The sequence below is a fragment of the Hyalella azteca genome, unplaced genomic scaffold (assembly GCF_000764305.2).
Source record: "Hyalella azteca isolate HAZT.00-mixed unplaced genomic scaffold, Hazt_2.0.2 contig17652, whole genome shotgun sequence".
Classification (NCBI taxonomy): domain Eukaryota; kingdom Metazoa; phylum Arthropoda; class Malacostraca; order Amphipoda; family Hyalellidae; genus Hyalella; species Hyalella azteca.
In genome coordinates, this window is record NW_025947428.1 from 102201 (window position 1) to 115670 (window position 13470).

Sequence of the window (13470 nt, forward strand, 5' to 3'; positions counted from 1 at the left end):
CCTAAAAAAATTTAGAGTCGCATCAGCTTATGGTAATCCAAATCAGAAGCTGCCGCGTCTGTAAATTTTCACTGGGTAGGAGATTCGACTACAGGTAAAACGATTAATTAAGATAGTATTTTATAAATAACGCTAGCTTATCAATATAAATTTGCAAGACGCGAAAATTAGATGGCATTTCATAAATAGCGCTAGGGTACGATCAAAATATTTTGCAAGTTGCGAAAATTAGAAGAAATACCATTTTTAACCGATTATCGTTATCCGTATTTAAAATCACCCCCCGGGCCCAGCAACCAATTTTTGAACGACTTTAATAGGAAATAGAAGAAAGCAAAAACTTGATTGCTGACCTGGATGTTGACGAGCCACTGCAGTATGTGGTCAATGGCGCGTTCGCCATCAGTAATTTTCCAGACGACGAGGTAGAGGGAGCGCTTCGACAGGAAATATTGGTGCGTCGCGTAGTACTCCTGCTGGCCACCGAAGTCCCACGTCCTGCACGCCTTTGTATCCTTAGTATCCTTACTGTTTTTAGTATCCTTAGTATCCTTGGCATTTGTTTCGGACGTAGCAGTCCCAGGCCACGTGTAATCTCATACTAATATTAATTGAAGTAGTTCCTGAGAAGCTAAACATGCCAAAGGTACCGTCAAGTGGGGTGACTTCGGCCACCGAGGTGACTTTGGCTAACGTTTATTATTTTGTTTTGCTGCCACTTGTTTCTATTGTAGTGGTGGCCGAAGTCACCCCACTTGACGGTAATGCGTTCTGTTGTGAGCCGATGTTTCTGAAGGTTCAAGCTTGGCTTAAACAAGAAAAACTTGATACAAATTCAAGGCAGGACATAAATTTACAACACTAATAACCTTGTTGCCACACACTTTTTTCCTCACTTAAAAATGGTTAATTAATATAAATTATACGCTACCTTTTCTACAAAGATTTAATCCAAAGTTGAAGGAAATACAAGGCACGACCGCAGTTAATAATAGATAATTAGCCTAATTTATACGCTGCCCTTTCTCCGGAGAATTAATCGTAAGTTCAAGGAAGTAAAAGACAGTAAAAGGCAGTAAAAGGCGTGACTGACCTGAAGACGACAGGACCATGGCTGCTGTGGCCGCGGACCTTCTTCTCGTAGGTCCAGTCGCCGATGTCCACGCCCACGGTGGACATGTTGCCGCCCCGCGCCGTGCGTGTGCTCATGTGGCGGTTGCCCATGCGCGCAGTCCAGTGCTGCACCCGTGTATGATACCGTATATAATACCGTATATAATACGGAGATATAATACCGTATATAATGCCGTATATAATACACGCATATAATACCGTACATAATACGCGTATATAATACCGTATATAATACCGTATATAATACCGTATATAATACGCGTATATAATACGCGTATATAATACCGTATATAATACCGTATATAATACTGTATATAATACGCGTATATAATACTGTATATAATACGCGTATATAATACTGTATATAATACTGTATATAATACCGTATATAATACGCATATATAATACCGTATATAATACGCGTATATAATACCGTATATAATACGCGGATATAATAACGTATTTAATACGCGTATATAATACCGTATATAATACGCGGATATAATAACGTATATAATACGCATATATAATACCGTATATAATACGCGTATATAATACCGTATGCAATACCGTATACAATACCGTATATTAGGCACGCATAACACACAATATAATGCGTGCAACTTATATGTAGGTTGTATGCCAGCATAAAACGAAAAGTAATTAGTTTATTAAGCATATAGAACAGAAACACATACGTTGATTGAACATTCGTATAAAACAAAAAGTAATTGATGTAATTAGTACATAGAACAGAAATGACTTCATCTTGCACAGTAAAAATGAGTAGAAAGTAGACTGAGAAGGAAGAGATAATTTGATGCGGCTCATTTATTAAAGAGAGATTTTATTCTTAATTTCTTTGCGTGATTATTGAGCAGAAATATGTTACGATTATTTTCATAAAATAATAAATGAGAAGCACATAATTGCCCATGTCTTTTTTGGGAACCGAAAATAGCAACGGAACAGAAATACAAGTTCCATACTTATTTTTTGGCAAGAATATATCCCGTAGCAAGCAACTAGCATATGATGAAATCATATTGAATTGCACCATCACAGCCGCAATACTAATATACTGGGGCGACACTTGTATGGTGAAGGCATCACCTCGACATGTAGAACAGCCTCCCTGATAGGGAGGCTGTTCCGAGTATGAACATCTTCAAGAACAGACTAGACGAAGCTATGCAGGAGCATATGTTCAGTCTTAAAATGCCTAGCAAATTACGGACCAGGCAATAAGTCCAGCAGCTATCTCAATCAATCGTCAGCTATGGAAAGATCGGGTTCCAAAGGCCGGATCCCTTGTGAATCAAGTCACGAAAAATTCAAGAATCGGCAACAGGCCATGGGCCTATTTCTTCAGTGCCGACACTTCTATTCTATTCTATCACCTCGACAGGTTTCTTCCTGTAGGAGCCTGTGCCCTCCTGACGCAGCTGCTCCAGCAGCGAGGTCTTGCCGATGCCTGCTACGCCCACGACCATGAGCTTCATGCGTGCGTACGGACGCGCGTCTTCCAGGATGCTCTATGTACAAACAATTATTGAAAATAATTTTTTTATTAAATAACTATTTATACAAAGTCCTAAACCCAAAAGCCAATAAACCATAAATAAATGTTATTATATTTAGCAAGCCATGAAAAGTCGAATAATTAGAGAATATTCGACGACATTGTAAATTCAGCAGTTCTTACTTTTAAAAAAGTGAACCAAAATAAACGTTTTGGTTTCTTATAAAACTCAGAACCAGATCGAACTAACAAAAATGTTTCAAATTTGAAACATATTTTAGAAGCTAATTTCAAAATCTTATGAAATATTCGAGGTAAAATCTGAACTTTAATAAGATCGAACCCATTTACATTGCAATGGAACATATTATTCTTTATTCTTTCACTCACAGAAGCAACTTAGCCCGACTCAATAGAAAGAAAAATAAAATAAAAAAAAGTAGAAAAAAAAATAATAAAAAATAGAAATAGAAAGAAAATGGTAAGTTATTAAGCTAAAGAACACCCCACCTTGAGGTAGCCATTCACTGCAGTGAGTGACAGAGAGCGCTTTTTCTCGTCGACGAAAACGTGAAGTCACGGACGGACGGACGGACATGGCGAGCACAATAGCGCATTTTTTGCATAAATGAGAAAATGCGCTAAAAATAAGAACCAAAATGCAGGAATTAGAAACTTGTACCAAGTCCTCAACCCAAGAGCCAACCAAAAATTAATGTTATAATATTTCGCAAGGTCGAACTTAATATTCGACCTTGCGAATATTATTATTATTTGAATAATTGTTTTTCATTATAATTATTAGTTTTATTAATTGAATTATAAATTATTATTCTAATAATATTGGAATGATAATATATAATAAGTAATATAATAACCAGAGAATATATGATGACATCGTAAATTCAGCAATTTTAACTTTTAAAAAGTGACCCAAAATAAACGTTTTGGTTTCTTATAAAACTCGATACCAGATCAAACTAACGAAACGAACTTTCAAAACAGATTTGAAACATATTTTAGAAGCTAATTCCAAAATCTTGTCAAATATTCCAGGTAAAATCTGTACTTTATAAGATTGAACCCATTTCCATTTCAATGGCGCACATTATTTTTTATTCTTTTTATTTCACTCACAGAAACAACACAGCACGACTCAATAGAAAGAAAATAAGTAAGTTAGTAAGCTAAACAACACCCCACCTTGAGGTAGCCAATAATAACGTCCATGGTCTTGTACTTTATTACTTTATTCTTTCACTCACAGAAACAACACAGCACGACTCAATAGAAAGAAAACAGTAATTTATTAAGCTAAACAACACCCCACCTTGAGATAGCCAATAACATCCATGGTCTTGTACTTTATTACTTTATTCTTTTACTCACAGAAACAACACAGCACGACTCAATAGAAAGAAAACAGTAAGTTATTAAGCTAAAGAACACCCCACCTTGAGGTAGCCAATAACGTCCATGGTCTTGTACTTTTTGCTCTCAATCATAGACTTGAGCGGCTCCTGCAGGGAACAGCCCCGCGTGTTCAGGTTCCACATCCGCGACAGTAGACCCATCTCCGGGGGCAGCTCCTGGACGTCTGGGTTGCCGGAGATGTTCAGCACCTGCAATAACATCAATTTATGTATTAATGTAATGTATTATTATGTATTAATGTAATAACCTGTAATAACATCAAGCGAGGAGGCGAAGGAGGAGTCATGGAAGAAACTAATGTCAATGCTGCAGGACATAAAACAAATTTATGGACGAGGTGAGAAAAGATAAATGCACTTTTGAAATTACTTCATTTCAGGCACATTTACTATTAAATTGAAATGTGGTGCATATTGACTGTCAGTGATGTATAAAAAATGTACAATAAGCACAAAACGAGTGAACTCGTTGTTTGAGTCCACGTTACAGCATCACTAAAATGTAAATAATGTGCAGAAAATATACAGTTCTGATGAAATGATAAGTAGAAATGTTGAAAAAAGAAACAGCAGAGTGTTCACAAGAGAAATTTGGTCCCGCGAAAATAAATTACTAATAATTAATAACTTAATAATTCCGTTGAAAAAAGAAATAGCAGAGGAGTCACAAGAGGAATTTGGTCCCGCGAAAATAAATTACTATTACTTAATAACTTAATAATTCATAGTTCTTGGTAAACTGACAGCGAGATTAGTGAGGATACTCAGTACTGATGAAATGAAATGTAGAACTGTTGAAAAAATAGAGTGTTTACAAGAGGAATTTGGTCCCGCGAATATAAATTACGAATACTTAATTACTTAATAATTCATAATATAAATTACTAGTACTTAATAATTGGTAATGCTTGTTAAACTGACGGCGAGATTAGTGAGGTGATGCAGCGAGGCAGGCAGCTCGCTCAGACAGTTGTTGCTAACGTCCAGCATGGAGAGGCTGGGGAACACCAGACGACCCTTCACGCCAGTCTGCATAATATGAACATTGCAAATATTTTGTCGCATTTACCAACAAAATAATATTAAGTTCTTGCAAATAATTTCAACTGTTATGTGACAACATTTGATTTCTGTATGATCAGGAAATGGAGCTGACAAAGCAGAATCAAGTAGCTCAGGCTACTAAATTTTGCGACTAAAAAATATTCCATCAAATACTGAGTTAATAAATAGACACAACTTAAACTAAATATGTATAATTGCCTTGACGTATATACTGTAAATAAAAAATTATTATAACATTTGCTCCGCTGTGCTTCGCGAAGTGAGGTTCGCACCACAGTCAGAATGGCTACTCATGAAGAGAAGGGTTTATTCGCGTGAAACAAAAATATTTAATCAATTTAGTAGAGAAAAGATATAAACTTGTTGACAAGATCATCGGGACAAAATACAGCTAATATCAAAATATTAATGCATAAAATGAATTCTACAAAAATTATTTCTGCTTCAGTGCGCCGGCCTAGCTAAATTTCATGAATAACAATATCAAGCGTAAAAGATAAAAAATATAACTCAGTACTCACTGCAGTGACTGACAGAGAGCGCATTTTCTCGTCGACAAAAACGTGGAATCACGGACGGACAGACAAACGCAGACAGACGTACATGACGAGCATAATAGCGCCTCTTTTTCATAGATGAAAAGATGCGCTAAAAATTAAGCCATAACAACTAACGGGAATGTCAGCCCTTTTTTCCATAAATGAGAAAATGCGCTAAAAATTAAGCTATAACAACTAACGGGAATGTCAGCAGGGTTGTTTTGCTCCTGGGTCTCGGGAGGCTCGAGGTAAAGCGTGAGGGTAGAGAGCTGATTGTCGGCAAGTACCAGCGTCCGTAGGCTCTCCAGTCTGGTGTGGCGACGGTGACAACAAAGTATAGCTGCTCCTGCAGCAGTTGTACTTGCAGTGCTGCTGCCGCTGACGCTGCTGCAGCTGCTAGGACGACTGCGACCAGACCGACCTGCGAGGTACAACGAAAATGTCAAAAGTTGAGTACGCTTAATAAGAAAGTCTTTGAGGCGCGGTCATAAAAGGCTCACAACAAATATATTATTCCCTGTTTCCTTAGAATACCAAGGGATATGATGGTTAGCGAGGCACAACGAAAATGTCAAAAGTTGGGTACGCAGGCAGCTTAAAGAAAGTCTTTGAGGCACACTCATAAAAGGCCCACAACAAATATACTGTTCCCTGCTACGTTGGAATACCCAGGGATATGATGGTTAGCGAGGCACAACTTGTGTCAAAAGTGAGTACTCAGGGAGCTTAAGAAAGTCTTTCAGGCGCACTCATGAAAGACCAACAACAAATATATTATTCTTCCCTGTTTCTTTTGTTCATTGTTCCCCCCAGTGATATGAAGAAGACTCACCATGTGGAGTTTTGTGTCGAGGTGCAGCGGGACAAGGAGTTACATCTGCGTCAGTAGGACTAGCCTCAAGATTGGTCCATTCCGAGATGTTGTTGTGGCTGAGGTCGAGCTGCTTAAGCCCTGCTGGGTATTGCCAGGCCTGCCCCATGTCCTTTAATCTATTTCAAGGTTTGAATTACTTTACATAATATTTGTTAAGTAGGCAAAACTTACAATTAATCTGTTGGATGAAGCGAAAGACAATCGGCTGGATTAGAAAAACCATAATAAATCATAAATATTCAAGAACTTCAAGATGAAGTTGCTAATAATATTTCAATACAGCCTAAGGGAATAAACACAAATATATAAGCAACAAAGTTGTACCTAAACTTGAGAGGTACTAAGTTCGAGACAGACAATCGGCTAGATTCTAAACCATAATAAACCAAAACAAAATTTTATTAGCAGCTTCAAGATGAAGTTGATTATAATATCTCAGTACAGGGAACAAACACAAATATATAAGCGAAAAAGTTGTACCTAAACTTGAGCGGTAAGTTCATGCCTGTATTTTACAGCCCACCTGTTGTAGCTGAGGTTGAGTCTGCTAAGGGCCAGAGCAAGGCACGGCAGGCCAGGGGGCGGTGCACTGAAGGCGTTGTGGGAGAGGTTCAGGTTCTGCAGACAAGACGTGCCTCCTGCCGCCCCAGCGCTACGGCCGCTGCTGCTGCTGCCTCCGTCGCCGTGGCGCTCGTCTTGTGAAGGTCCCGACAGTGAGTCTTGCACCTGCGCGTTAAGTTTTCCCTTAAAAAGGATAATCTACGTTGAAGTAAGTTTTGTTAAAAATAATGCCAGTTTTATTGAGAATTTCTTTTGAGTTTAATCTCTCAAGCCTTCTAATAAGAGGTACAGTAATAGTTTTTAACCAAACGAGTTAACCACTTTTTAACCAAACGTGTTTAAATAAAGTTGAAGCCCAAAATATACAAATTTCAGTTGAAGTAAGTTGGAAATGACAGATAAATAAGAACAAATTTACCCAGCCTAGCTCTTTAATCATCAAGGCACAAGGAAAGCGTTTTACAGATGAAAAAAGTGCAGATAAGGAAATAGATTTAGCATCGAACATGCAGTTAAATGGGGGTGAGATTTCAAAATGAATTGAAACTCATCGGTCCAAAGCTCTTACATGAGCATACCATTTGAATATAACCAACGAATAAATGATACAAATGATTTCCAATTCTCGTGCAATTCTGATCTTAAAGCTAAATTAAAGGACCGACATGGGCTTAAAGGACCGACCGACTAAATTAAAGGACCGATCTTGAAGCTAAATTAAAGGCCCGAAATGGACTTGTCTAGAGTACTTTGACCGCGTGAGTCCACAAGCTGTGATGACGCAATTCTCGCTGTCTGCAGCAGGTGATGACGTTGCCGTGTTTGTCCAGGGAGAACCCTGCAGTCCTGCTGTCTGCAGGAGCTCTTCTGATGACCTGATCTTCCTCAGAGTCAAGCACCAAGGCGCTGTCATGAGACATGGAACTCGTCGAGCTCTTCACAGACCCGACACTAGCGACCGACACAGGGCGCGCTAGTATCTTGGGCGTGGATGTGGCGGAGGAGCTTTCTCCTATGGGATCATCTTCGTCTATAAAGCCGCTTAATCTGGAGAACAAGTATAATAGCAGAGAGCCGCGGATCTGCCTTAAGACGAGCCCGCTCTGCTTCTTCGTAGTAATTTTAAAGTAGCCAGGTTGGGAAATTTTCCCAACAATATATGTAAATACAACCATAATCAAATTCCAGCACCATACCCAGATCTAGTACCAGAATGCTTTGTGTATGAATATGACGTTCATATTTTATTGCAGACAGCAAGCAGTGCAGTCATAATGTCTCCAACAAAGAATTAGTCTCTACTAACACTCATGTTGACACTCGAAATTTTCGATTTCTTGTGAATCTCTTATTATAAATTATGGTCGCAAATGAAGATTATCTCAGTGAAAACTCATGAATAATTGCTTAAAGATAATCAGACATCTCAATGAAAAATTATGAGTAATCTCTTAAAGATGACCAGACATCTCAATGAAAAATTATGAATAATTCATTTAACATGACCAGATGTGGACGTACGGTGAGAATGGGAGGTCTGGAGCAGTTGGCAAAGATGAGAGAAGGTTCATGGAGGCGTTGAGGTCGCGCAGTTTAGGTGCAGACCAGAGTTTGTAGGGGAGCTTGGTGAGCTTGTTGTTAGACACGTCCAGGTGCTGCAGGGCTGGCAGAGAGAACAGACCTTCTGGCAGGTAGTCCAGCCTGTTGTCCTGCTCAAACAGTGAATCGTACACTAATAAATCAAATTAATATTCATCTAATTCATTTATTTTCATCTAAAGTTCAATTCATGAGTTTGTCAAAATAGAAGTACAATAAAATACAAGAAGTCATAAAATGACATTAATATTACATAAATGAAATTTAAGTTGATAAAATTTGAAATTAGTGTTATATGAGGTCAGAATGACTTCATATTCAAAATATAGATAAACGTAATTCAATTCTCTCCATAACAGTGACCATCATCTAGAAAAGGAACTCAATTAACACACAACTCTTCAGTTTTGAAAAAATATAACTCAGTAGTCACTGCAGTGAGTGACAGGGAGCGCATTTTCTCGCCAACGAAAACGTGAAGTCACGGACAGACGGACAGACGGACATGGCAAGCACAATAGCGCCTTTTTTTCCACATCGAGAAAATGCGCTAAAAAGCGAAAAAATGTGAATTCTACGTGATCTCCTGCAGTGTAATTCTACGTGCCCACCTGGAGCTGAATTCTATTTTCTAGTATAATTATAATTCAAGCTGATCAATTCAGTATAATTCTAAGCGCTGACCTGCAGATGTATTTCCTCGAGGACCGACACAGTACAGCCGGGCACGACCAGGGCGCTGGACCGGCCAGCCAGGACGCCCTTAAATTTACTGCCGCGCCTGGGCAGCGTGAGGGCCCCGTCCACCGCCCCCGCCAGCGCCCCCTCCTCCAGACCTGCTAGCTGCTCCAGCTTGTTCAGGCCTGCGTTCAGGATCTGTGGAGCATGGAGCACGCTTATCTCCATGTGATTGTCAGGAGCAATCAGCTCGCTTATCTCCATGTGATTGCCAGGAGCAATCATTATCTCCATGTGATTGTCAGGAGCAATCATTATCTCCATGTGATTGTCAGGAGCAATCACTGAGAATAAAACATGATGTTGTGGGTGTTCAAATAGTAGAATTGAGGATAAAGACAGATTAGAATTAGGCACACAATAAGATAACGATGTGGCTAAGTAGGAATTAGACATCCGCGTGGCTAAGTAAGAATTAAATAAACGTTTGACTGAGTAGAAATCAGACGTACGCGAGGCTATGTAAGAGTTATTTAAACGTGTGGCTAAGTAGACATAATATATACGACATTGTCGAGTATAGGGGCGGGCGGTTACGCTGTTGGAAAATTTACCGTTAACGGTATTACCGGCGTTTCAGTGGCCGGTCGACACGTGAAAAGAAATACCGTGTGTCCGTTTTTATTCTAATTTAACACTAGAAATCCGTGAAATATCTGACAAAAACGGCGAAACAGTTTATTTTCACGGGGCGACCGGTCACTAGAACGCCAGCGGGCCGTTTTTTCACCGTTTTTTCCTAACAGTGTAGCTGCACAGAGAAGGGCAGAAATTCACCCTGAGGCTGGGGAGGCAGAAGATGATGGCAGGGAGGCAGGTGACACTCACCCTGAGGCTGGGGAGGCAGAAGATGATGGCAGGGAGGCAGGTGAGACTCACCCTGAGGCTGGGGAGGCAGAAGATGATGGCAGGGAGGCAGGTGAGAGCGTTGTTGCTGATGTCGAGGCGGGTGATGGCGTACAGAGCCATCGCTTGGTTGCGGGGTGACAGACGCAGCTTGTGGTTCAGCTGCACCGACGCGTCCACTAGCCATTGTTCCTGCAATTGTTATGTCAACCCGCACATTTAATACATCTTAATAGTTATAATTAATAAATTTTAAGATAATTATTTAACATAATCCCTACAACCGATATTCTGAACGCAGCTTGTGGTTCAGCTGCACCGACGCGTCCACGAGCCATTGTTTCTGTAGTAGTTATGTCAACACGCACATTGAATACATATTAATAACTATTTACACATCAACATTTACATTTAATACATGTTAATAGTTATTTAAAACATTTTAAGATAAATATTTAAAATAATCCCTGGTACCGATATTCTGAATTATTTCTGAGAAATAAGGAAAAGCCATTGTTCCTGCAATAGTTATGTCAACACGCACATTTATTACATCTTAATATTTATAATTAATAAATTTTACGATAAATATTTACCATAATCCCTACAACCGATATTCTGAATTATTTCTGAGGAATAAAGACAAGCCATTGTTCCAGCAGTAGGTATATCAACACGCACATTTAATACATATTAATAGTCATTTACACATCAACATTTACATTTAACAGATGGTAATAGTTATTTAACACAGTTTACAATAATTATTTAACACAATCCCCAGTACCCATATTCAGAATTACTCGTTTCTGCGAAAAAAAAGTTCCGACATGGCATATGAGGTGAAATGTTTAAACTAAACAAGAAATGTTCACGCTAAGTAATATTCATAGCAAGAGATAAACGTTCGAAGTTATGATTATGATGACCTTAATGGAAGGCAGGCATCGCTGGCCGTGCCAGTTGATCATGACGGGGACGGTGGGGATTATGATTATTTATGATTATGATTATTAGAAGTTATGATTATGATTATTTAAGATTATGATTATTCTAAGTAATGATTATGATGACCTTAATGGAAGGCAGACAGCGCTGGCCATGCCAGTTGATCATGACGGGGACGGTGGGACAGATGGAGGCAGGGGCGCTGCCGGCGCTGTGGCTGACGGTGAGGTTGTCTCCGAACTGCTGCGCTGGGCTGATCTCCAGACACCGCTTCTGGATCTTGTACTCGGGGTCTGGGTGAGCCTGAGCACAGCAAGCATGTGTGAAAAACAACACATTTCATTTCCTCGGCATTTATTGAATTTCATCGAAGAACAACATCGTTTCCTATAGCAACCGCCTCGGCTTTTATTGCATTAAGGTTTAATTTGAAAAAGATCATTTACTATAGTAACAGCCTCAGCTTTTATTGAATTAAGGTTTAATTAGGAAATGAGTTGAGAAAATTATTTAGCAACCGCCTTGGGTATTACAGCATTAAGGTTTAATTAGGAAATGAAGTGAAAAATTATTTAATCGATTCAAAGATGTATAAATATCAGGGACTTTCTCATCATAATATGTTTAAATTGGAACGCTTGCGATTTATAATAATAGGTAAATGATGCCCAATAACAAGTGAAACGCTTTTAAGGTTCAAGGGTGGCAACCAGCACCGATAATGAATGTGTTATCTTCTCCAAAAACACATTATCCAAGATCATATTTGAATGCCTAGAGACAATTATTAAAAACTATTATTAATTCGGGCAAAGTCAACTGTCGCTGTAAACGTAACAAGAGAAAAAAATATATTTTTCGTCTAAAAAAATATAAGTTTAGTCGTAGTAAGTAAAAGTAAGTTTCATCTATGGTAAGTTAAGTCTTTCAGCTATTTCAGTTTGTCACTTCGTAAGTCATGAGACTTAAAGCGACATATCAGGTGCCCAAGACGTTGAACGCACCTTCAGCGCCAGGAGTTTGGAGAGGAAGACATTGAACGCACCTTCAGCGCCAGGAGTTTGGAGAGGAAGACGTTGAACTCACCTTCAGCGCCAGAAGTTTGGAGAGGAAGACGTTGAACGCACCGTCAGTGCCAGAAGTTTGGAGAGGAAGACGTTGAACGCACCTTCAGCGCCAGGAGTTTGGAGAGGAAGACGTTGCACGCACCTTCAGCGCCAGGAGTTTGGAGATGAAGACGTTGAACGCACCTTCAGCGCCAGGAGTTTGGAGATGAAGACGTTGAACGCACCTTCAGCGCCAGGAGTTTGGAGAGGATTACGTTGAACGCACCTTCAGCGCCAGGAGTTTGGAGAGGATTATGGTGTCGTTGTTGTGAGCGGCGATGAAGAGAGCCTTGCACTGGTCGTCCCTGTGCTATTTCAGTTTGTCACTTCGTAAGTCATGAGACTTAAAGCGACATATCAGGTGCCCAAGACGTTGAACGCACCTTCAGCGCCAGGAGTTTGGACAGGATTATGGTGTCGTTGTTGTGAGCGGCGATGAAGAGAGCCTTGCACTGGTCGTCCCTGGCGTGGTTCTTAAGAAGCATCTCCACCATACCCAGGTCGTGGTTGCGACAAGCTTCCACCAGAGCGGTGGAACCTGGAACGTCGCTACATCATTTATTTGCTCTTAAAAACATGAATGCTTTTGCAGTGTCAGAGCAAACTAAATACAGTTTTTTTCATCTAATTTTTAAGGAAAAAATATTAAGTAACGAGGCACGGTTAATTTATAAAAAATGTAACGTTAGTTAAATATTTTTGTTAGGATCGGCACAGTTCACCGCTCATAAATTGAGTTTACAACGAGAGCTCGTCTAAGACAAAACAACATGTCGTAAAATTCTGTATTCAACATGTCATAAAAATTCAATAAGTCAAAACGAGAATCTTATCAGAATTGTGATAATAAAGATTTGAGTAGAATATGAGAAATTTTCTGTTCATCAATGTAATTAATTATGAAAATAGTATTTGAACACGAGTAAGTCATCCGTTGCTTGACTCTCGTAAAATGCAAAGACATAACAAGGCAAGATTGTAAATCTTAACGCTAGCACAATAAAGTTGAAAAATATGGGTCTCACACTACATATTTTTAACATGAATAGGTGCATGTAACTAAGTACTTTTAAATTGGGTCTAAACACTTGCAAAAAGAATTTGC

General features: G+C 39.3%; 1 protein-coding gene across 1 annotated transcript in view; it reads right to left on the reverse strand.

Moving 5' to 3' along the window:
• The window catches only part of LOC108672099 (leucine-rich repeat serine/threonine-protein kinase 1), a 58220-nt gene that overhangs the window by 21758 nt on the left and 22992 nt on the right, over positions 1-13470 (reverse strand). The window contains exons 9-22 of the mRNA XM_047885332.1: positions 12749-12903; positions 11386-11562; positions 10345-10503; positions 9412-9603; positions 8650-8837; positions 7878-8175; positions 7091-7293; positions 6526-6683; positions 5894-6114; positions 5011-5118; positions 4111-4278; positions 2535-2669; positions 1094-1239; positions 354-498 (exon numbers count right to left, since the gene is read on the reverse strand). Coding sequence (XP_047741288.1) covers positions 354-498; positions 1094-1239; positions 2535-2669; positions 4111-4278; positions 5011-5118; positions 5894-6114; positions 6526-6683; positions 7091-7293; positions 7878-8175; positions 8650-8837; positions 9412-9603; positions 10345-10503; positions 11386-11562; positions 12749-12903 — 2453 coding nt within the window. The remainder of the gene's footprint in view (positions 1-353; positions 499-1093; positions 1240-2534; positions 2670-4110; positions 4279-5010; positions 5119-5893; positions 6115-6525; positions 6684-7090; positions 7294-7877; positions 8176-8649; positions 8838-9411; positions 9604-10344; positions 10504-11385; positions 11563-12748; positions 12904-13470) is intronic.